Source organism: Haliotis rufescens, unplaced genomic scaffold, assembly GCF_023055435.1.
Source record: "Haliotis rufescens isolate VD_foot unplaced genomic scaffold, xgHalRufe1.0.p SCAF_20, whole genome shotgun sequence".
Lineage (NCBI taxonomy): Eukaryota > Metazoa > Mollusca > Gastropoda > Lepetellida > Haliotidae > Haliotis > Haliotis rufescens.
Window position 1 is genome coordinate 1,489,515 of NW_025963891.1, and position 26,367 is coordinate 1,515,881.

The 26,367-nt window shown below is 41.1% G+C and overlaps 1 protein-coding gene across 38 annotated transcripts in view; it reads right to left on the reverse strand.

The window, feature by feature from the left end:
- LOC124151040 (calcium/calmodulin-dependent protein kinase type II delta chain-like) overlaps positions 1 to 26,367 on the reverse strand; it is a 140,850-nt gene that overhangs the window by 76,572 nt on the left and 37,911 nt on the right. For all 38 annotated transcript variants that reach the window (XM_046523325.2, XM_046523303.2, XM_046523291.2 and 35 more), the window contains exon 4: positions 5,782 to 5,836. In XM_046523325.2, the coding sequence (XP_046379281.1) occupies positions 5,782 to 5,836 (55 nt within the window). The remainder of the gene's footprint in view (positions 1 to 5,781; positions 5,837 to 26,367) is intronic.

Consider the following 26,367-nt stretch of genomic DNA (forward strand, 5'->3'; position numbering starts at 1 on the left):
GGTCTTTGATGAGACAAGCTAATGCTCTAACAACTTCGCTGCCCAAACTGTCCCAACAAGTGGGGAATCGTACACTGGTCTTTGATGCGACAAGCTAATGCTCTTACGACTTCGCTACCCAAACTGTCTCCACAAGTGGGGAATCGTACACTGGTCTTTGATGGTTGGCGTATATACAGATGAAATATGCATGATATGGTTGGGATAATATAGAAAACGTATCAGATACGCATCCCAGCATACATGTATGGCCTAACATTCATTTATTGACATATTTCTCAAAATTTTTATTCTGATTTCAAGCAGTGTATTTTCTTGAGTATAGTGCGCACTTTTCCCCAAAAAACACAGCTGTGTAAAAGGGGTGTGCATTGTACTCGTTATAATGAGTTTTGATGTTTTTCCCCCCCAACACTATGACATTACCGTGAGCATGTAACACTGGAAATACCAATGTCAACATATCTATACTAAATTTTCAATGAAAAAATACAATTTAAACGGTAAATCAACATGTCTGGTGATTTTTTACCTCAAATTTCAAATTTGTACTGACCAAGTTTCTCATCACCCATTCGTTTACCAGACTTCGCTGAAGGGGTACGTACAGTGTAATTTTTTTCTGCACATCATATTCAAATATTCTTTTTCCAAAATACTGGATCTGCTAGAGGGGGGTGCGCATTATACTTGGGTGCGCAATATATTCAAGAAAATATGGTACACAAATTAATCATGTAAGTACACTGTCTGGCTACAAAAAGTCTTCATTGTATATCTGGACTTATGTTTAAAACCTATTTTAATAATTTTATTCCAAGTTTCATTCAATATTGTTTACATTAATCTGGCAAAATCGATGCACAACTCACTGTGATTTACAGCAACCACGGTCAGATTACCGTTACTGACGTTATGGAATGAACTTTAGTTGATAGAGAATGGATACATATGTCATAAATGCCTACTTTGAATTATTAAAAGTCATTTTTGTTGTAGTTTGAATGTTATATGTCAACATAGAGCTTTCGCAAGAGAGACTCAAAGGTTATTGTTTATATTGTTTCATACGTAAACAATATCCGGCAATAGCGCTCATCTGTACCAAAGTTAGTGCTACACTTATGGTTATTTTAATGTTAAATATATATACAGTGATGCTGCAACTAGGATATGAGTAACGCAATTTTGGAATATATTATTCCTGATTTAATAATAGTTACAGGTACAATTCTTAAGATCATTGCATCAAACTTTCTTAAGTTATATTATTGGGTAAATATGACTGAATCAAGTCAGTGAGAACACGTGTGTACAGCTGATTGCTGTTTCCCACTTTGTTTATGAGAAAATACACACGGTAATCTAAATCTCTACATATAAAACAATGCCCAGTAGACCTGGAAATACAATTTAAACGTTAAATCGTCATGTCTTGTTAGGTTTTGTCTCAAATTTCAAATTTGCATTAACCAAAAAAAAAAGGTACAGTTTATTGTTTATTGATCTGTTTACACAAGAGTAGCAATGCTGTGTGGTGCATATCTAAAACTAAATATAAGATTAATCCATAAAATTCCATCCAGTACTCTACGTGTACTTTTTAGTTTTGCCATTACTCCTATATTGCAATAAGGATCGCGTACTCCTGATGCTGAAAAATCATCTGGAGCCCTGCATACATTATGGAACTGCAAAGTGTTGAGATAAGAATGGAATTTCAATGATGGATGAAACAATTGAAGTAAAAACACAGCTTAAGTTTTCCTGAAGGCATAGTTTAGCACACCTGTGCTGTGCCACGTCTTGCCCTAATCCATTGCTCTAGCACATGTTTCACCAGCTCATTTGTTTGTCGTTTACAACACAAGAAATACTACCCTACTTGTTGACTGTATTTAATCATAAAATTCTATAATTAGCTAAAGGCAACAATTTAGGCTAAACACAGTCGTTAATAGGTTATGTAGTATCAATCAATCACAACGGAAGACTCACAATACTGTAACAAGTGTCTGCAGAGATGTAGTGTAACGATTTAACCACGTCTACAATACCATTAGGCCCAACAAACCTACAGAATCAAGTGCTCATAGCTATTGTTGCCATTTTTATTACTGAAAATCAACAAAATCAATGGCTAATGTAATTTGTCCTCATGCCCTCTTTCCCGATGCCTCCCAGCCTCGCTACACACACAAGTCAGAGAGCCTTGCAGCCTCCCTGCACACCAATCTGAGAGCCTCCCTATTCACAACAGTCTGAGAGCCTCACAGCCTCCCTACACACACAACAGTCTGAGAGCCTCCATACACACAACAGAGCCCCCCTACACACAACAGTCTCAGAGCCTCCCTACACACACAACAGTCTGAGAGCCTCCCTACACACAACAGAGCCCCCCTACACACAACTGTCTGAGAGCCTCCCTACACACAACAGTCGGAGAGCCTCACAGCCTCCCTACACACACAACAGTCTGAGAGCCTCCATACACACACAACAGTCTGAGAGCCTCCCTACACACAACAGAGCCCCCCTACACACAACAGTCTGAGAGCCTCACTACACACAACAGTCTGAGAGCTTCCCTACACAAAACAGTCTGAGAGCCTCCCTACACACAACAGAGCCTCCCTACACACAACAGTTTGAGAGCCTCCATACACACAACAGTCGGAGAGCCTCAGAGCCTCCCTATACACACAACAGTCTGAGAGCCCCCATACACACACAACAGTCTGAGAGCCCCCCTACACACAACAGTCGGAGAGCCTCACAGCCTCCCTATACACACAACAGTCTGAGAGCCCCCCTACACACAACAGTCTGAGAGCCCCCCTACACACAACAGTCTGAGAGCCCCCCTACACACAACAGAGCCTCCCTACACACAACAGTTTGAGAGCCTCACTACACACAACAGTCGGAGAGCCTCAGAGCCTCCCTATACACACAACAGTCTGAGAGCCCCCTACACACACAACAGTCAGGGCATCAAACAGCCACCCTATACACACAACAGTCTGAGAGCCCCCATACACACAACAGTCTGAGAGCCCCCATACACACACAACAGTCTGAGAGCCTCACTACACACAACAGTCTGAGAGCCCCCATACACACACAACAGTCTGAGAGCCTCACTACACACAACAGTCAGGGCATCAAACAGCCACCCTATACACACAACAGTCTGAGAGCCCCCATACACACACAACAGTCTGAGAGCCCCCCTACACACAACAGTCGGAGAGCCTCACAGCCTCCCTATACACACAACAGTCTGAGAGCCCCCCTACACACAACAGTCTGAGAGCCCCCCTACACACAACAGTCTGAGAGCCCCCCTACACACAACAGTCTGAGAGCCTCACAGCCTCCCTATACACACAACAGTCTGAGAGCCTCCCTACACACAACAGAGCCCCCCTACACACAACAGTCTGAGAGCCTCACTACACACAACAGTCTGAGAGCTTCCCTACACAAAACAGTCTGAGAGCCTCCCTACACACAACAGAGCCTCCCTACACACAACAGTTTGAGAGCCTCACTACACACAACAGTCGGAGAGCCTCAGAGCCTCCCTATACACACAACAGTCTGAGAGCCCCCATACACACACAACAGTCTGAGAGCCCCCCTACACACAACAGTCGGAGAGCCTCACAGCCTCCCTATACACACAACAGTCTGAGAGCCCCCCTACACACAACAGTCTGAGAGCCCCCCTACACACAACAGTCTGAGAGCCCCCCTACACACAACAGAGCCTCCCTACACACAACAGTTTGAGAGCCTCACTACACACAACAGTCGGAGAGCCTCAGAGCCTCCCTATACACACAACAGTCTGAGAGCCCCCTACACACACAACAGTCAGGGCATCAAACAGCCACCCTATACACACAACAGTCTGAGAGCCCCCATACACACAACAGTCTGAGAGCCCCCATACACACACAACAGTCTGAGAGCCTCACTACACACAACAGTCTGAGAGCCCCCATACACACACAACAGTCTGAGAGCCTCACTACACACAACAGTCAGGGCATCAAACAGCCACCCTATACACACAACAGTCTGAGAGCCCCCATACACACACAACAGTCTGAGAGCCCCCCTACACACAACAGTCGGAGAGCCTCACAGCCTCCCTATACACACAACAGTCTGAGAGCCCCCCTACACACAACAGTCTGAGAGCCCCCCTACACACAACAGTCTGAGAGCCCCCCTACACACAACAGTCTGAGAGCCTCACAGCCTCCCTATACACACAACAGTCTGAGAGCCTCCCTACACACAACAGAGCCCCCCCTACACACAACAGTCTGAGAGCCCCCCTACTCACAACAGTCGGAGAGCCCCCCTACACACAACAGAGCCCCCCTACACACAACAGTCTGAGAGCCTCACAGCCTCCCTATACACACAACAGTCTGAGAGCCTCCCTACACACAACAGAGCCCCCCCTACACACAACAGTCTGAGAGCCCCCCTACTCACAACAGTCGGAGAGCCCCCCTACACACACAACAGTCTGAGAGCCTCCCTACACACAACAGTCTGAGAGCCACCCTATACACACAACAGAGCCCCCCTACACACAACAGTCTGAGAGCCTCCCTACACACAACAGTCAGGGCATCAAACAGCCACCCTATACACACAACAGTCAGACAACCTCACAGGGAGAATTAAAGAGCAAGGTTAACACATGGCCAAAAGTTATGAAATTTGTAAAATTAACACCACGTTTTCAGTTCTGCAACAAAAAAAACAAATACTAAATTTCATTTCATTTTGTTAAAAAATGCTGAGCAATGGCCATAGCGATTTTTCAATATGGCAGTGGACAGAACAAGCATGTGAAGTTTTAGCTTCACTGGTCAGGTGGTTTCTGAAGAGAATATGTTCACAGTGTGAGAGTGAGTATGGTTTTACGCCACTTTTAGCAATATTCCAGCAATTTCACGGTGGGGGAATACATTTCGAGAGAAATTAGGTCAAATCATGGTCAAAACTCAAATATCGCAAAAATAATAACCTGCAACATATATGCTTATGACTCACTACAAATTGCATGTACCAAATTCCATTACATTTTAGACAAGCTATGGCAGAGAAATGGCCATGAATAGGTTTTCAATATGGTTGCTGTGGTGGCCATACTGAAAATCAAATTCAAACATCTTGGAACAAATTGAGGTGTCATCAATGGTGGCAACAAGATATGTGTGATTTCAGCTTCATTGGGGCATTGGTTTCTTAGGGGAAGATGTTGACAGTGCAAAGAAATATATTTTGAGAGAAATATGGAGAATAGTCCAAGCGCAAAGGTCAAAATAAAAAATATGTATCTCAATAAACAGAACAGATGTGTACTGACCCACTACCAACTACACACATATCAAATTTCATTATATTTTTAAATTTATGATCCAAAATCGGATTTAAAAAAGCTTGAACAAATTGGTGCCGCGATTGGTGGGAAAAAGTAGTTCAAGTTTCAGCTTCACTGGATGAGTGGTTTCTGAGGAGACTAGCTTACAACACCAGAAAAAAGCCATGACGTCTGGTGAGCTAAAAAAAACTATTTACCCATTGAAGATTCTTTTGACTAAATGGTCAAATAAATAAATGATTGTTTTGGCCTAATTAAACATTATTTAAAAAAATAATAATATTAAGAACATGAACAAATTCTACATGTACATGTAATACGACACAGGTAAGGTTATGCAAAATAGTGCAATGTAATGTGATACTTACAAATCAAATACTAGGTAGTGGAACCCCTCATCCTGTATACTGTCATGTAAGCGAACTGAAAAGGATAGACAGAAATGTTATACATTTGACAACAGATAATCAATTTTCAGCTTCCATATCACACTGCTGGATGTGTGGTATCTACAGTTTATCACATTCACGGGAATCTGTTAAAGAAAGGTGAATTCAACCTAAAGAAGATAAGGACACAATCAAACAAACACAGTCATAACACCATTCCTCAACAAGTAGAAGATCTGGGGTAGAATAGGTCTTCAGCAACCCATAAAAGGTGACTATGCTTGTCGTAAGGGGCGACTAACAGCATCGGGTGGTCAGATTCGCTGACTTGGCTGATGCATGTCCTCGTTTCCCAATTCCGTGGATTGATGCTCATGATGTCAATCACAGGATTGTCTGGTCCAGACTCGATTATTTACAGACCGCCGTCATATAGATGGAATGTTGCTGAGTGCGGCGTTAAACAACAAACAAATGTAACATGTGAATGTCCCTCGCTAGGGACAGTTGCATCTGAACACAATCTAGGAAATGTACAGAATGATGTAAAATCAATTGACAAATGTTTTCTTCATATTTCAGTGGACTGAACTTGCAACTTTCATATATGCAGCCTTATCAGTGCATCATTAGGTACAGAGGTGCTGCTACATCACAATGCTACATCAGAGTCTTCTTCTTCAAGTAAAAGTAAGCCAGCAAGAGATATTTTATGCCTGTTTCCTAAGGTTCACGGAAAGTATGTTTGATACATAAGAAGGTGATAAATGTTTCAGATATATTTTCTGCTGGTACAAGTATATAGGTTTGATAAAACACTTCCTCTCAGGTTTTAATGAAATTTAAAACCCTCATCCCCATGACAACGGTTGGGCATGTTTATCTGACACATTAAATCTTTGTAGCCATACAGACTTTATTTAACATAGAATAAGGTATTTTGTGCATGTCATCTGAGCATCTAAAAAGAAAAACAAATCTTGACTAAAAGTTCACGAATCAAAGAGCACTACTATCCATCCTTGAAACTCACACCAAGGAAGTAAAAGTAACTTTGTAAACATCCTGTATGTATGTTTCATTGTTACATGTTCAGGATTTCCTTGTGATATCCTTTAAGCTTAATCTATAGCCTGTAAACTGTCACTATGTAGAATCCCACATCTAGAAAAGGGAGCCTATGTACCAGGACAAGAAATGCATGCAGTATATCGGTATGGCCACGTGTCAAAAACAGATCCTCTTGTTAGATGTGAGAAGGAAATCCTAAATATATAACAAAGAAACTGTGACATGGTTTATGCAATGCTCTTTGACAGCAATCGACGGATTGGAAAGGGAAATTATGGGAATTGACATACCAAGATTGCAAACCGATCTCATATATCAAGTATATATTACACAAAACTGGGAAATAAACTCGAATTGTTTTATTTTCTCATTCGTAATGAAATATTCACTGATAGACTAAATGTAATGAAACTGCAGGCTGTAATTGACATAATCGACAAGGTGCTCACTCCTTTAGATGCTATACATTTCATACTCGTGGTCAAAGGGAAAACACTCTCTACACAGACCAACTGTCCTTGACAAGGAGGTGAGGTGAAATTGGGTTTAACGTCGCGTCTAAGATTATTGCACTTATATAGCGATGTGCATGCATGCACGTGTGTGTGTGTGTGTGTGTGTGTGTGTGTGTGTGTGTGTGTGTGTGTGTGTGTGTGTGTGTGTGTGTGTTGTGTGTGTGTGTTGTGTGTGTGTGGCTGCTTGTACTAGTTCGGACTGATGCCGATATATGGTGCTAGCCAACTGATATACTGTTGTGGGTGAGGTAGTTGTTTCTTGTTGTTTGTTTAAAAACATAACTTAGAAATATTACAGCTATATGACGGCAGTCTGTAAATTATCCAACTGGATCAGACAATCCAGTGATTGATATTATGGCAAGCATGGGCTGCTGAAGACCTATTCTAACCAGCATCTTCAGTGAGGTGGTGAGTTGGGTTTGATGCCGTTTTGAACAGTATTCCAGTTATTTCACTATGTGTCAGTTTGATGTAGGAGGAAGGCCCGAAGTGATGCAGGTTATAGATGTTGACCACTTTGGTTCAACCCCCAACACACTGGGCTCTGTTGTGCAACAATGTTATCCAATATCAATAGCATTGTTTAACAGATAGCCAAAGTCATTTTGAACATACTAGCTTCAATCATTTCAGGGAGATGTTAATTTAAAAGAAACTTGTAAAGAATGGTGTCATATGATACAAGTTTAGAAGCAGCAATGTTGATGTTCACGTTGATACTCTACTCCATCAAGTCTCCTAAAACCTAATGCCAATTATCAGCATGATGCCATCTCTCTTCAACAAAAATGAATCCAATTTCTAAAAGAATCTGTGATTTGAAAGTTTTATAAGGCTAATTGTTTTCCAAAAGAAATTAATTTGTGAATATAGTTTTACAACTGGAGTTTACAAACTCATGTAGAAATGTCATAAAGTTTTATTTCATGGATACTTTATCCAATGATGTATCAGCTGCCTGTCTGCCATGAGAGAACGCCCCATCTGCAGCATTCAATAATCTACCAGCCATAATCTCAAAACTAATTTCTTCATTATTCCTTCATGGTGTTCAATTGGAGCACAAAAGGTTTCTAGATCTTCATCAATACCCGAGAGAAGGGACTTGATTGCACTGGCTTGTTGCTGAGACAACAAGAAGACACATGATGAGATGATAGTCTCAAAGAATATTGCAACCACACTTCCAATCACAACACTGATCACAACACTCCTCATCCATAACAAAGCTTTCAGCATCTATTACTTGTAATAATTTCCCGATTGTAGTTTTATTTTATACCAAAATGAAGTCTTGGTTTATTATGACTGATTAGTGAACTAAGGCCAGCAAGCTTCTCAAGATTGGCCTGCCAAGCAGCTTATTACTGGGCTTCTGATCTGGCTGGCTGTGCCACCTTTAACCTTTTTCACAACCCGTCATGACATTAAGGTTCTGTGTCCCTCGAATCAATAATACTTTAGCCTAAAGGTCAATCTTCAGTCAGGCAAAAGCGCCCCTTTAAACTGAGAACAAAAATGGTTATAATGGACATAACTGTTATATTTTGAAAGGAGGGTGTTTTTTAAAATTGACATTACTTCAAACATTTCTGACAGATCCTCAAAATATCCTATGAGCATAATGATTAACTGAATTCTATTGAACCAAACATCAAGGTATATTTATTGAAACTTTCTAGAAATACATTACCATATCTTTTTTAGTATAGTGAGCACCCGAGTATAATGAGCACATCCCTCAAGTGGATTCAGTATTTTGGAAAGAAAAAAAATTGAATATTATTTGCAGAAAAAAATTCCACCATACCCCTTCAGCAAATTTCGGTAAACGAACGGGTGATGAGAAACTTGGTCAGTACACTTTTGAAATTAGTGATAAAAAAATCACCAGACATGTTGATTTACCGTTTAAATTGTATTTTTTGTTCTGCTAGGCATTGTTTTACATCCAGGGATTAAGATTACCTTGCGTATTTTCTCGTAAACTAAGCCGGAAACAGCAATCAGCTGTACACACGTTTTCTTGGAATCTACCGGTCAAGACACACCCAATGATATAACTTTACAGGATTTTAATGCAAGGATCAGCAAAAATTTAATCTGAACCTATTTTTTTTTTTATCAGGAATAATATATTCCAATATCTTAGTATTTTAGTTGCAGCTTTTACTACATATAACTAAAATAATTATAACCTTAAGCGAAGCAGCTGATCACCATTGCCAGTTAATATTTTTCACATGGTACCAGTTTGACCAGTCACAGTCGAGGCTCCCACTCCATGGTATTTGAAACAACTTATCTATTCCTGAAAGTGCTAAAAATGAAGAATTTGTTCTCAGGTCTTACACCCAAGTGGGTCCTTGAACCTGCCTTTCCCAGAACAAATTGTCTAGTCTGCCTTTCCCAGAACAAATTGTATAGTCTGCCTTTCCCAGAACAAATTGTCTAGTCTGCCTTTCCCAGAACAAATTGTCTAGTCTGCCTTTCCCAGAACAAATTGTCTAGTCTGCCTTTCCCAGAACAAATTGTATAGTCTGCCTTTCCCAGAACAAATTGTATAGTCTGCCTTTCCCAGAACAAATTGTCTAGTCTGCCTTTCCCACAACAAATTGTCTAGTCTGCCTTTCCCACAACAAATTGTCTAGTCTGAAGCGGTAACTAAAAAACATGTTCTGTCGCATGACTATACCATCTTTTCATCTTAAAACTATGTCCAGCAAACCATGTTTGTTTCAACAGAACACACACAGAACACACAAAGAACAATCCTCTTATTTTTTACCTACCTTCATGCTGAGGAAGCAGCTCAAGACACATTGTCATTTTGAAAGAAATGAACAGAGCCATGAGTCTGCAGCTCAAGACTTTTGTACATATTTGTGACCTTATAGATTGATATATTTTTTGAAAATGACAAACATACAGTTTATAAAAGAGCGAAAAGTCACCATACAATTTTGTGTGTAACATGTTCTAAAAACCAGCTATATTCACTGTGTATCAAATTACACAATGATGGATGCATAAATGGAATGTGTTTGCGGGGAAGAATGGCATTGTTAACATGGCTGACATGGCAGCAGCCATGCTAAACATCAGATTGGAATTCTGTCAGGAAATATGGATACCATGAAGCCCAACAACACCAAGCCACAAACAGGTTAACATGGAGTCAGGAGAGTAATCTCATGTGTAAGACCCTGTGCATCATATTTCGATATACCCGATATTTCGTATTACTATGGTTAATCTGACACATAATCTGGTAAAATGAAAGAATTGGGTGTTCTTTAACTTCTTTTGAGTTGTGTATATAGTTTAATGTGAGTTAATGTTAATGGTGGATGGTTCCATTTGTATTATTAATTTTACACTTAAGTGACTGGGTGTTATTCCCAATTAATACTGCCATTTGTGCCACATTGGACCCCATTGTTCGGTTGATATGATGCACAGGGTCAGAGTGAACCAAGCATATGTTGTGTGGTTTAGTTCATTCTGACATCTGGCTTTGCTTACCCTTTAAGATAACACCAGGTGTCACCACTGATTTTCAGTCGACCATTCACACAATCGGCACCTCTAATTTATCATTTGTTTTGTTGCATAATCGAGACCAGTTATTCTCTGGCATCGACTTTTTATATCTATTTGATTGGCTTTGAAAAGATAAAACTACCAACATCTCAGAATCACTTCATTTCAGCATGGTTCGTTATGGCTTCACGGCATCCACACAGAAAAACTACTTTTCAGATCATCCATGCAGATTGTCCGCAGCAATCGGCCTCCTGCTTCAAGATGAAGGAAAGTCAACAACATTTACATGCCCCCCCTTTATACCTGGCAGAGACTGCCATCTTGCCAGGCCCACTCTCTGGACGTGACAGCCAGGTCCACTCTCTGGACGTGACAGCCAGGTCCACTCTCTGGACGTGACAGCCAGGTCCACTCTCTGGACGTGACAGCCAGGTCCACTCTCTGGACGTGACAGCCAGGTCCACTCTCTGGACATGACAGCCAGGTCCACTCTCTGGACGTGACAGCCAGGTCCACTCTCTGGACATGACAGCCAGGTCCACTCTCTGGACATGACACCCAGGACCACCCTCTGGACATGACACCCAGGGCCACACTCTGGACATGACACCCAGGTCCACTCTCTGGACATGACACCCAGGTCCACACTCTGGACATGACACCCAGGACCTTTCTCTGGACATGACTACCAGGACCACTCTCTGGACATGACACCCAGGACCACTCTCTGGACATGACACCCAGGACCACTCTCTGGACATGACACCCAGGACCACTCTCTGGACATGACACCCAGGACCACTCTCTGGACATGACAACCAGGTCCACTCTCTGGACATGACAACCAGGACCACTCTCTGGACATGACACCCAGGAACACTCTCTGGACATGACACCCAGGGCCACTCTCAGGACATGACACCCAGGTCCACTCAACATCCGCATTTGAACAAGAAGCAAATTCACAGGAACTTCTTGAGTTCTTCATCATCCATCTTTGACAGACAGCTATGACCTCTGAACACTTCCCTATTACTGAATCTACATTCAATAAAGTATTCCCCTGTCATGCTGTGTCAACAAGAGTTCCAAGACAAGATATTAGAATATACAATTATCTTCTTCTGTTTGAAGGTGCATTCTGTTTCACACAAGGACACAAGAAACAACTGTTTGTCTACACATCTTTAACAAGTAAAGCTAAAAATGTATAACATTTTGTTCTGAGACTATGTTAACAAAAACTTTGCTCCTAAATCACATCACCAGGTATTCATGTCATACCAATAAAAAAAACTTAGCATAATTATTTCCGACTGAAAATTACAAATGATTCAGCGAGTTGTTATAAAGCATACATCATGACAAGCATAATTTCAAAAAGTAAACAACATTTGTCACACATAACTCAAAGGCATTGTCTGCTCATAACATTTCTGTCATGTTCACAGAAATAAAACTCTATATCTATGAAAAATATAGGCATCCTTTTTATTTTAAAACGTAATCAGAGCTTTTCATTTCACTTAGTTAAATCTGACAAAGCAAATATTCCAAAAGTAATTGACATTTCGTGTAATGTGATAGATCTGTTGCACACTAACATATAAATGGAAATATCCCATTTAAGCAAACTTAGATCAGATACAAAGTTGTTTATTTGAGTCAACTGGAGTTATATTTACAAGTTTAGCATTATGCTATCATATTGCTCTGAAAGTTGATTGATAAACCTTCAAAGCAGTGCTATCAGAGCCATACATTGGTTATCCTTTCTAGCTTAACATACATGTATCTTGTTTAGCTGATATCTTGAATGCAGCACGGAACATATCTTTTGTAAATAGAGACACACACTAACTGTTTAATAGCTGTCAATCTAACCATTTTATGCATGATCGAGCAGTGCTTCATCAATTCTTGTCAACTATGACTGCAAATCAATCACTTGCTCATTAGGTTTTCTTTGTCAGAAGTGAGAGGCAGACATTATCTTCAAATTCTTCCTGACAAATAAATAAATTAGAAGCAATGCTCATGGTTGTATGCATCTTATTGTTATTGTTCGAGACGTAGCTAACAATGAATTGCCAGTGAGGAGATAGATGTCAGGGGCTTTAACTTCTTCCTTGCTTTTTCCTAAGAAAAGGCAACAACTACAGCTTGTGATAGGATTTCTACCTGTTAAATGGACACCTGGTGTCACTGATTTTCAGTGATCCATCCATATAATTATCACCTCTATTTTGCCTTTTACACCCAATGCAATCAGTTTCGGCAGCTGAGTGGGACTGATTATTGTCCGGCATTGATGTTGTATATTAAGGTAAGAGAGTGATTCGGTCATCATGAAATCACAATACACATAAAACTTCCTACAGAAAGAAAAGAATCTGACAAACAAGTATTCAATTTTGAGGGCCTAAACGGATCCATACCAGCAGAATGAAGGAATGCCATTGACTGCCTTTCCCTCAATATACCATCTCTTCATATCGACAAACCCAGAACTAGCAAAGATTTATTTATAGAACTGGATTCAACAGTTATCAGGGTTCAGATGACTTCCCTCTCCTATTGATTTTGTAAGCACTATAGTGCCAGTAAATAGGCTTGCTACTTTAAACGACATCTCAATACACCCCTTCAAAACTGTCCCCAAAGAACCAGACTACAAGCACCGAACCCTTGATAATGAGGAATGGAGTTATGTTTCAGCTACATCTTACAAGTCATCTGTATGATCTGGCTTTGCATGGGATTAATCTGGGTCTAATTGCTTCCATACTGACAGCCGAGCTGAATCCAGCAGATACTGTAGGAGGTTATCCATATAGTTTGATATTCTATCGCTTATGTTCGGAAATAGAAAAGATCAATATAGACTAAACTCTGTTGAAAGCATGAATACAATTGTGAATTAACTTTCCTAACTGCCACACAGGCACTGCGCCCTGATGTCATTGACCAGCATCCCTTGTTTGTAATAAAACTTGCAGTATGTCAGAGAAAGACACAGCAGCTCTTGCTGTGATGTTAAACGATCATGAACCATGTGAAAAGTAATAAGTAAACTTGGCCGTAGATCTGTAGATTGTTTTAACTTTGTGAAAAAAGGGTTTTTTACAAGTCATGTCAAATATAAAACAAAGTGAGTGAATCTTGTTCTGAGAAACAGTTAGCAACATCGCAGGTATTCTACATGAGTGAGAATAGTTTAGTTCCAAAATGAACAATATTTCAGTTATATTGTGGCTATTGCCAGCCTACTGTGAGTGGATGGAAGTCAATGGCGCATGTAATAGAAACCACTTCTGTGTAATAAACGAGCAAGAGTACGGTCCTAAAAAAACATATATCCCAATCAGGGTAAATCTGGGAACCAGAGACAAGACAACCAGATCCTGGCACGACTAAGGGAAGCAACTCTGAGCAGTCACCTATACCACAAGTTATATAAAGGCTGCTTGAGTCACAGCCAAGCAAACCTGAGGTTAATATTGTCAGTAAAGATCCAGGGATCCACATCCAAGTTAGGGATGTGATGCCACTATCAGCCAGGTCACACATTAAAACCACTATCTTCATTTGCAGCTTCTCTTATAACACAAATGAGAAACTGGGACCAGTTAAAAGATGAATTCGAATTCCCAGGTAATAAACACAATGTCAATTACACACTACAATTACATGAATCACATTGGAGTGAGTGAGTTGGATTTATGACCGCTTTGAACAGAATTCCATTGGTGTCAGCCTAATGTGGGAGGAAAGCCCAAAGTAATGCAGGTTTCAGACATTTACCACTTCGATGAAACCAACGAGTCAAACTTAGAAACATAATCGGGGCAAACCAGGATTCGAACCCACAATCATAGGTTTCTTGCCTGACCAAGGGATGCCACTTTGAACAGTGAACAGCTGCACCTTAGATGACTGGGCCACCCATGCCCCCTGATTATTGTAGGATATTCATAAGAAAATGTGAGAAACCAGTTGAATATCTATATCAACCAACAGACATCAATAAAGCGTGGCCGAGTGGTGGCCCAGATAGATCAGGACCTTCGAAGGTGTAGGTACTGGAGAGTCAGCAACACCTTGCTGCCAGTCAATATTGGGATTGCCTTCCTGAGCATTTCCACAGCTGGGATCCAGTCAACTATTTATGTCTATTGACCCATGTGGTGGTGCACTGACAACCTACGCATGCTGTTCTGTAGTATTCCTATGACACACTGTACAACACCTGCTAAATACAGGTAAATACAGGTAAACACAGGTACACAAAGCTTCATTAGCGAGATTGCTTCACAGTATTTCCTCACTTCATTGATTATCAATGTATTGTATGTTGTGTCTTTGAAGTGGTTGCAAATACATACTCAAGAGTCATTACTGAAGGGTCACCTAGGTATGTAGGGTGTCAAACATGAACTATTGCCAACAAGCATCAATACATCGGAGTATGTTGACATTGTGATGAACAGATGAAGGACATGTCGTCTGTGCCTGTCACACTGATTGGATGCTTTAATAAAACTAGAAAAAAGGAAGAGTAATAACAAGCATGAAATACTCATATCCCCCACCAATATGACATGTCCGGTTGTGTGCAAGGCAAGAAATATTCTACGTTTTTTCAAGATCTGCTCTGGAAAGTCAAGTCAAGTTTAAGTCAAATCGTTGTTATGGATAATAAAAAAATATATTTTTTTAAAATTTCAAAAGTCACCGGTTTGCCACTAGACCTATCTAAGTGCCAAGTTTGGTGAAGAAATATTGCTTTCGCTCGGTCAGTCCACTTGTTTTGTTACCTAACAAGAATGAGTGCAGTATTCTCTACAGAGACCTATCTATGTGCAGAGTTTGGTGAAGATATCTCGCATGGTTTTTAAGTTCTGCTCCGGGGTCAAAATGTGACGGGCGGACACAGCACCCATTTCTGTATTCCCCTTCCACTTCATGCAAGATTGAAGGTGATGGAAAAGGCTACCCACAACACACGTGAACACAACCAATGGTTCAGCCCATGCACGTGCAATACATGACAGGTAACAGTCAATGTGTTTCACTCCAGATGCAACAGAACTGCACTCTTGAAAGCTGAACATGCAACATGTTGTTTTAATACTTTTACCTCTTATTATCTGTGTGACCATTGAATAATGATTCATTTTTGGGTTTACTATTGACACATTTTTGAAATGCAAAACGTGAGGCACTGGTTTTAATATCAGTAACAGAGACCTGTTTACAATTATAGGTCTTTGCAGAGTATGAGAATATGAATACTACATCTCCAGTGGGACCTGCTTCGTTACTTGCCAACAGCCCACAACAATTTACATATAAATTAAACTGCAGCAAATTTTGATATAATCTAAACTATCATCTTGTAGTTGAACCTACACAAACAACAATTCTGACTAGTCAAAATAATACATTTTACATTGTTCAAATGTTGATGTTAGTCAAGCTAGTTTTAAAACATTCCTTTAAAAGGATTAAACTTATTTAGGCCACATTGTTTTAATTGGTCTTCTGGCTATAGCCAGGAACAACAAGTGAGTGAGTGAGTGAGTGAGTGAGTGAGTGAGTGAGTGAGTGAGTGAGTGAGTGAGTGAGTGAGTGAGTGAGTGAGTGAGTGAGTGAGTGAGTGTGTGTGAGTGAGTGAGTGAGTGAGTGAGTGAGTGAGTGAGTGAGTGAGTGTGAGTGAGTGAGTGAGTGAGTGAGTGGGGTTAACACCACTTGGCACAGTATTCCAGTTATATCACAGCATGTCAGCTGGGTGTGGGAGGAAAGCCTGAAGTGATGCATGTCTTGGACATTTACGATGTTGTTAAAAAACAACAAGCCCCACATCAAGGTCACAACGTAGTCTAACACTTAGTCAATGAAAACATGTCTTTAAAATAATAAAAATATTTTTTAGAAAGAACCTTTCCTCTTCTGCTGTTTTCATATGTATCAAGCAAACTAGACTTGGTTAGTTTGATCTAGACTTGCCTAGGATTTTAGTAAAAAAAAACCACCTAAAGATTATAAATTCCACAGTCTTGGTGTAGGACTATCCGTGACGCAGTGATGAAGAATCTCCACCAAAATCTACATGGAACAACTAGCACTGAAACGAAAAGCGTCCTTGGTGCAGCAATCTAATTGATTTAATGTTCAATGCGTTTCACTAAATAAGCATTTCATGTGCATCAGAAGTGGAGCTGAACTACCTCGGGGTATGATAATAAGGTAATCTACATAGTATGAAAGCATTACATCTCAAGTTAACTGCCCTCTCTGGTCACATTCACATCCTCGTCATCGTGACTGGTCTCAATGTACGTCCCCAGCACGTTCCCCGGGGTTGGAGTAGACTCAATTTTAATTATTCATCCATGTTCGGAGTGTTTCACACAAAGAACCTATGGCAAACATCCCTTGTGCAAGCTATCTTACTCAACATTTGCTGTAGTACCCCACCTTTTCTTAAAGACCCCTAGTTTCGTCCTCAGCAAAAATGAGTTGTATACAAGCAGAAATTAATCGAACAGTTTCACAACATTATGTTGATAAATAAAACTATAAAAAACTTTTGTGATTTCTGGATGAGTTGCTAGGTTACAGCACAAGCCTTTTTGTGTGGTATATCTACTTGGGGAAATCTCCTCTACCTTTATTCCCCATTCCTGCTGTGTGATATGTGGAAGCGTGGGTCTAGGAGAGGAGGGTTAACATGACCTGCCACCATTAAACACAACACTGGGAACACCAGCGTAGAGAAGGGTTAACATGACCTGCCACCATTATACACAACACTGGGAACACCAGCGTAGAGAAGGGTTAACATGACCTGCCACCATTATACACAACACTGGGAACACCAGCGTAGAGAAGGGTTAACATGACCTGCCACCATTATACACAACACTGGGAACACCAGCGTAGAGAAGGGTTAACATGACCTGCCACCATTATACACAACACTTGGAACACCAGCGTAGAGAAGGGTTAACATGACCTGCCACCATTAAACACAACACTGGGAACACCAGCGTAGAGAAGGGTTAACATGACCTGCCACCATTATACACAACACTGGGAACACCAGCGTAGAGAAGGGTTAAAGGGACTTGCCACCATTAAACATGACAGTGGGAACACCAGCATAGAGAAGGGTTAAAGGGACTTGCCTCATTAAACACGACACTGGGAACACCAGCGTAGAGAAGGGTTAAAGGGACTTGCCTCATTAAACACAACACTGGGAACACCAGCGTAGAGAAGGGTTAACATGACCTGCCCTCATTAAACACAACACTGGGAACACCAGCGTAGAGAAGGGTTAAAGGGACTTGCCTCATTAAACACAACACTGGGAACACCAGCGTAGAGAAGGGTTAACATGACCTGCCCTCATTAAACACAACACTGGGAACACCAGCGTAGAGAAGGGTCAACGGAACTTGCCCTCGTTAAACACAACACTGGGAACACTAGCATAGAGAAGGGTTAAAGGGACTTGCCTCATTAAACACGACACTGGGAACACCAGCGTAGAGAAGGGTAAACGGGACTTGCCTCATTAAACACAACACTGGGAACACCAGCGTAGAGAAGGGTTAAAGGGACTTGCCACCATTAAACACAACACAGGGAACACTAGCGTAGAGAAGGGTTAAAGGGACTTGCCTCATTAAACACAACACTGGGAACACCAGCGTAGAGAAGGGTTAACGGGACTTGCCCTCATTAAACACGACACTGGGAACACCAGCGTAGAGAAGGGTAAACGGGACTTGCCTCATTAAACACAACACTGGGAACACCAGCGTAGAGAAGGGTTAAAGGGACTTGCCACCATTAAACACAACACAGGGAACACTAGCGTAGAGAAGGGTTAAAGGGACTTGCCCTCATTAAACACAACACTTGGAACACCAGCGTAGAGAAGGGTTAACGGGACTTGCCCTCATTAAACACGACACTGGGAACACCAGCGTAGAGAAAGGTTAACGGGACTTGCCCTCATTAAACACAACACTGGGAACACCAGCTTAGAGAAGGGTTAAAGGGACTTGCCCTCATTAAACACAACACTGGGAACACCAGCGTAGAGAAGGGTTAAAGGGACTTGCCTCATTAAACACAACACTGGGAACACCAGCGTAGAGAAGGGTTAACGGGACTTGCCCTCATTAAACACGACACTGGGAACACCAGCGTAGAGAAGGGTTAAAGGGACTTGCCCTCATTAAACACGACACTGGGAACACCAGCGTAGAGAAGGGTTAACGGGACTTGCCCTCATTAAACACGACACTGGGAACACCAGCGGTGAGAAGGGTTAACGGGACTTGCCACCATTAAACACAACACTGGGAACACCAGCGTAGAGAAGGGTTAAAGGGACTTGCCTCATTAAACACAACACTGGGAACACCAGCGTAGAGAAGGGTTAACGGGACTTGCCCTCATTAAACACGACACTGGGAACACCAGCGTAGAGAAGGGTTAACGGGACTTGCCCTCATTAAACACAACACTGGGAACACCAGCGTAGAGAAGGGTTAACGGGACTTGCCCTCATTAAACACAACACTGGGAACACCAGCGTAGAGAAGGGTTAACGGGACTTGCCCTCATTAAACACGACACTGGGAACACCAGCGTAGAGAAGGGTTAACGGGACTTGCCACTATTACAAACAACACAGGGAACACTTGCAGAGTGCACATTTTGCATAAATCTGCTATGCTACACAAATTTGCACAGTGTGCACATCAGCTTCTACTTACATAACTCCATAAACACATCAAATAATTAAGTCAATTCTTTAAATAAAAAATATATAACCCTTCCCAGCATTTATCATGTAGATAGTGAGGAATGTTTTTTAAAACTCAAACTAAGCATTTGATGAAAACGGCACAAAGCAGTAAAAAAAAGTTCAATTACAGACATCGAAAAACGATTTCCAACTTCAGCACCTCAGGCAATTAAACAGATGGATTTTCTTTAGTACAGGGGCCTTGTATTAATCATAACAAATTCATTATGATGGCGAAAAATGAACTCATGTCCGAGATAAAAAGAAACCCAGGATGTTTATTCAGACTCAGTGGCTGCCGAAAGAAGAGAATCAGGTCTAAAGTAGATATAAAAATGACTAAACAAGGTGCACTTTAATCACTCCAAAGTTATGATGAAACAGTTGACGAGCTAAAACGTGAATAACCTCATCTAGTCTTCTAGAGATTTATCAAATAAAGAAATGTTATCACTTCATTAGACCAATAAGTATCACAATCCAATTGAGCATAATTCACATTAACCCTCCTAAGTACAATATCTGGCATCAAACTCTACTCCAGGGCCACAAGATCCACTTAATCAGCCTGAACCAAGCCGTGGTCGACAACCAAAGCTACAACAATTGGCATGATAAGTCGGTCAACTGCATCCACACAGCCATTGATCAGGACAGTGTAACATAGGATGGCTGACATATTGATGTTCCACACCAATCAATTACATACAAAACCTCCGCGCCATATAGTACTTGGAACTTTAATTTACCACTCCTGGTGAGAAATAAAAGATATTAGCCATACCACAATACTATTTTAATCAATGTCTTGCTATATGTTAACAACTTCTATTGTCAACTGGACATTTTACTTCCTTCACTACGAACATAACCATACACCCTGTAGCAATAAGATGGTGGTTGGCTATTCAAAGTTATCTGCCTTGGCAAGGTTTACATATTCAAAATTGATTGATTATCTAATTTGTATCTTTCATCTAATATTTTATGTGCATGTATGCTAATTTGTATGTGTGATAATAGTACTTGCATCTTTCAGCCACAGAATCTTCTCACAAGGAATATACAAGTAACAAATATTTTTTTGTTTTATCAGTGATCTAACTGTCACCTTCCTGAAGCTAGGGAGTTACATAAAATTCAGGTTTCTACCCTTGTCGAACTAGGCTGGAATGCCTGGCTTGGTAAGTAGCACCACCAGTGGCTATTATGTCCTTCCATGTGCCTCCTAATGACCAATCAGATTCCACCTCTCATATCACTTGCATTTGCTTCAAATAAAATGGCAGCACCCAGTCAAGGTGATAGAGTGAGTGAGTTAGGTTTAATACCGCTTTTAACATTATTCCAGTTATATCGCGGCGTGTCAGCTTAATGTGTGAGGAAAGCTTGAAGTGATGCAGGTCTTAGACATTTACCAGTTCAGTGAAACCCACGAGCACGGGTATGATTCTGACACAAGGTGATCTAACTGATAATCAAGATCTGTATTGTAATAAAACGGGTCTTATCTCACAAAGTGCATGAATTCACCTTGATTAAAACATGAAAAGGTTGACAGTACACATACTTTGCAAATCCAGAAATCGCCTGAAATCTGCACAGTAGTAATACTGCTTACAAGTGGATGTCAAATTCTTAATGGGATTTTGATTTGACTATGCATAGGCCCATTCGTCCAGCCAAAAAATAACTTAGAAATTCCAGCCTAGTTTGGCAAGGATGGAAACTGGACATCTATTGTCAGTGTGTTACTGTCCAAAGTCAAGATCTCCATCCAAGTTTATATTTGGTCATCCACCTACAAGAACCACACCATCAGTGATGAGAGACAACAAACACCACTGTCATAAAACCTGACACATCACTTCATAAAATCTTCACACAAAGTATCTGAGTCAATAAAGAAAGTGTCATCACTTCTAAAACAATATACTCCAGGAAATCTATTAGTCCATGCCAAGTCTATCTCTATCATCTAAACCCCAATCAAAACATTCAGGTAAACCCAGAATGTTACAATGTTCTCATGGCAATAAAGCTTCCACGGAAAGGTTGTCTTATTGTTGAAAGAGCGATGGTTTCTTTGAGATCTACTTACATTTCTGACAAGTCCCAACAAAAGAGAATGTAGTTTCTACACGAAACAGAATTTATGTGGTGGACTTATGTCAACAGCTCATTATGTTAACTGTGCCGTGAAGGGAGAGGCACAGGTGAACTTATCTACTTCTACTTCTACCACTATCAGTCAGTGAGTGAGTTTGGTTTTACGCCGCTTTTAACAATATTCAAGCAATATCATGGCGGGGACACCAGAAGTGGGCTTCACACATTGTACCCATGTGGTGAATCGAACCCAGGTCTTCGTTGTGACGCCTGAACGCTTTAACCACTAGGCTACCCCACTGCCCTCCACTTCTATTAATAACGCCATTTATATTGCACCATATTTCCACACCAGACAGGCATGCTCAAAGAGCTGTTGCCCTACACAGAGTGCCAGACCACACGACTAACCCTGAAACATCCACACTCAAGAACATATAGAACACCTGGCTCTCCCAGTTGTTCCAGTTGTTAATGTCAGTGTGTCCATGTTAACAGTTGTGTCAAACTATATACAGGAAGATGGGATGACCACTTCCCTTTACATCTATCTCATTAAATTCAGATTTTTCACTCTGATATGATACCTCTCGCTGTGATCTGAGGACTCCCAAGAAGGTTGCAACAGGTGAGGTGAGGTGTTTAACGTCGCGACCAAGATTATTGCACTTATATAGCGATGTGCATGCATGTGTATGCATGTGTGTGTGTGTGTGTGTGTGTGTGTGTGTGTGGCTGCTTGTACTAGTCTGGACTGATGCCAATTTATAGTGCTATCACACTGAAATACCATGCTGCATTTATGATATGGGTATCCATTCTCTTGCACCTAAAGTTCGTTTCAAGGCATCAATAGTGGTAATTTGACTGTGGTTGCTGTAAATAACGGTGAGTTGTGCAATCTACCAATCCCTTCGCATACAATTTGGCCGAAATGATTGTAAACATTATCACATTTATTGAATGAAATTTTGAATATAATTAATAAAATATATTGCAAACATTAGTCCAGATAAACAATGAACACATTTTTTATTACCAGATATTATAATAATAGGATTATATTGCGTACTTCAGTTCGGATTTATTGACTGGTACTTCCGGTGTTACGGTGATCAGCTGATAACGTTTTCTGAGATGGGGGAAAACATTGTGTCATTGGAAAACTTGAGCTTATTAAAAATGTTAGTAAATTTTGGGAGCCATGCTTTACCGCTCGCTATAACCGAGTTAGCGCTGTATTGAAGCGTGCAATAACGAGGGAACACTGAGCGTAACAACTTGTAATGTGTGTGAAACATTGGATTAAACATATCTTCACAAATCATGCTACATCCAGCAAATGGATTAAAATTAAGTTCATTAACTAGCTGAGCTTGCAGGACTCCATCACATTAAACATAAGTGGAGGTACTAAAAATAATTATGGAGTTGACTTACAAAACGAGAAGGATGACAATGACAAATGAAACATTTTTTTGAACCAATGACCAGAAAGTTCAAATGGAGGCAATGAACAGATGGACGTCCCATATTTGACATGACAAATGAATGGCTTACATCACACTAACAAGCTCTTTCATCACTCCATCTAAGACCCAGACACATGATGAATGGACAGTGTCTAGGTGGACTACCAAGCATGCACATCACCTCCCAGGCAGCGTTAGCCTTGTTTATGTGTGGACTATATGGTGGAGGAGTGGGGCCCAGTGGGAGTGGGGGGCAGTCTAATCTCCAGACAATGTACTGCTTAATATGCTGACCGCTGTCCGGATGACAGCCCATTCCCAGCCACAATCAATACACTGACATATGTAGAGACACGCTGACGCACGCTGAGTGCGTGTGTGTGTGAGAAAGAGAAACATGGCTTTGAACAGTATTTCACTTATATCATGGTGTGACAGCTTGAGGGAGGCCTGAAGTGGTACAGATATTAGATGTTTACCACTTGGGACAAAAGCCCATGATCACAGATATGGTGCTGACAAAACCCAATATGAGAGAATCTGGGATTCAAACCAACCATCAAATATTTCTGGCACACGATGGTGTGCAACTTTTCCAACGAGACAAGGGAGACAAGCAAAGGGACTCCAGGGCACGTCGAGCACACTGATCAGGGGCACAATGACAGCAAGATACCGAGATTCACAGTGGGGCACAGGATGAGATATCACTTATCCCTAGATTAGCTGACCTTTTGTCTCAACTGAACCTGCAGATCAGAAACATGTACCACTTATTGTCAGAAAATATTACTTCATGTACATTCGTGCTTCTTTCACCGGTTCACCATTGACTGCAGGAATAATCCTGCTCGAATCAAGCAGCCCTATCAGTTCCAGAGACACCAAGAATGGACTGCATCCATAGAACCAGATCTGGCAACGGTACTAACCACAAGGATACCTGATCACTTTCATCATAGAGGCATCAAGGCATGGCTCCTCCCTGACCGATCTCGACAATACATGATCAGCAATTCGAGATTTATACACTTGTAATTATCAAACATCTTTGTGAATTGAATCGTGCAAAATGAATCCATCATTTAGTGATTCGATCAAGATAGAAATCCTCCACAAATCATCATCATTTTCTCGTTTGTCTGGGACAGAAACCTTAACCAAAGAATCATGGCAAGAACATTTGACCGTGACCTCAATCCAGTCAAGGACTCGTTTAATCGAACCCTGACAGACAGCACAACTATCATTGACTCGGGTATCTTGCCATGGCATGAACCACATACAAATCAACCACAATCACAGACAAATATGACACAGATACTTCAACTAGCCATATCCAACTGATCATGGCCAACTTGCACAGTTAACCACTGATTTATCCAATGAAGACACAGACCTTTCTAATTAATACAGATATAATCGGCTTGATGTCCACGGGCTACATGACTTGGTCAATCAATCGATGTGAAGGAGCTCCCACTGCGTGTCTTGATGTGTAGGTGCTGCTGATCTCATGTCTGACTGGACAAAGGTATTACACCTGTTCTATCACCCTTGGGCATTACATCGCATGCAATCAATGGCTCAATAATGGTAACAAGTCTACCTTCATTAGGGGCCCCTGCTAGGACGATACACTCGGCTTTGGACAACAATTAATAATGTACAAGTGAGTGAGTGAGTATGGTTTAACACCGCTTTTAGCAATATTCCAGCAATATCACGGCGGGGGACACCAGAAATGGGCTTCACACATTGTACCCATGTCTTCGGACATCAGGCGAACGTTTTAACCACTAGGCTACCTGACCGCCCCTAATAATGTACAAGGTTCATTCAGATATGGAACACTAAATTTCAAGGCCTTTTCAACTGTTGGAGTTGGATAATAAGCCATAGTCTTAATTCCATCTTACCAAATGTTAATCGTATGACCTAAAAACATTGTAAGCAATTATTTTCACAACCAACAAATAAAATAAATTAAGTCATTATTTTACTTAAATTATTGAAATTAAGTCACTTTGTACGAATTAAAGGCTTTTCAAGCTATTTTAGTGATATATAAGGCTGTTCAAGCCAGACAACAAAAAATAAGATCTGCTCCAACCAGGCCCTGACTGCAGAACACAGGTATCATGACATATGCGTTCTTAAATCTCATATGTTTAGGTCTGGTTTGGGTGTGATAACATGTACAACTATAATATTTTGATGAATGGATCGCAGCCAGTACATTTTAAAAGCCTTGTGACAGTACATTTTCCAGTCATAAAAGAACTGCTACAACAGTTTCGGTATCCCCTTGCATTGATTTACAAGAGCACCCTTATCATGTTTCTGTCACCTGGGTTCCATATTAACCTAAGTCTGCTGGTCTGCGACTAGTAAATATCAGGAAGAATTGTGTGGAGAGCAACTCTGTCGCAGATCATTTTGGCAGACTAGGAATAATTTTGAATCCTGTCTCCCGGTAATGTACTGTTACTCAGACACAGCTCCGGAGTGCTGTGCAGGTCCATCCCGTCCCGATCAATGCTGTCACTGTTGTTACAGGTACTCATCATCTAATTGCACTGAGGCATCTACACATTCTGGAGGGAGATTGAGGCTACGCAGAAGCAATGGTTTTCTAGTTCCGCAACAAAAATCTGTCTGTCCAGGAGTCAGTAGGTCTGTCTGTCCAGGAATCAGCTGGTCTGTCCAGGAAGTCTGGCTAGTCTGGCTAGTCTGTCTGTCTGTCTGTCTGTCCAGGAATCAGCTGGTCTGTCTGTCTGTCCAGGAATCAGCTGGTCTGTCCATCTGTCTAGGAATCAGCTGGTCTGTCTGTATGTCTGTCTGTCCAAGAATCAGCTTGTCTGTCTGTCAAAGAATCAGGTCTGTCTGGTAGGTATGTCTGTTCAGGCGTCAGTTCATCTTATTTGGTCTGTCTGGCCATTTGTCTTGGAGTCAGCTGGTCTGTCTGTCTGTCCAGGAGTCTGTAGGTCTGTCTGTTGGTCTGTCTGTTCAGGAGTCAGTT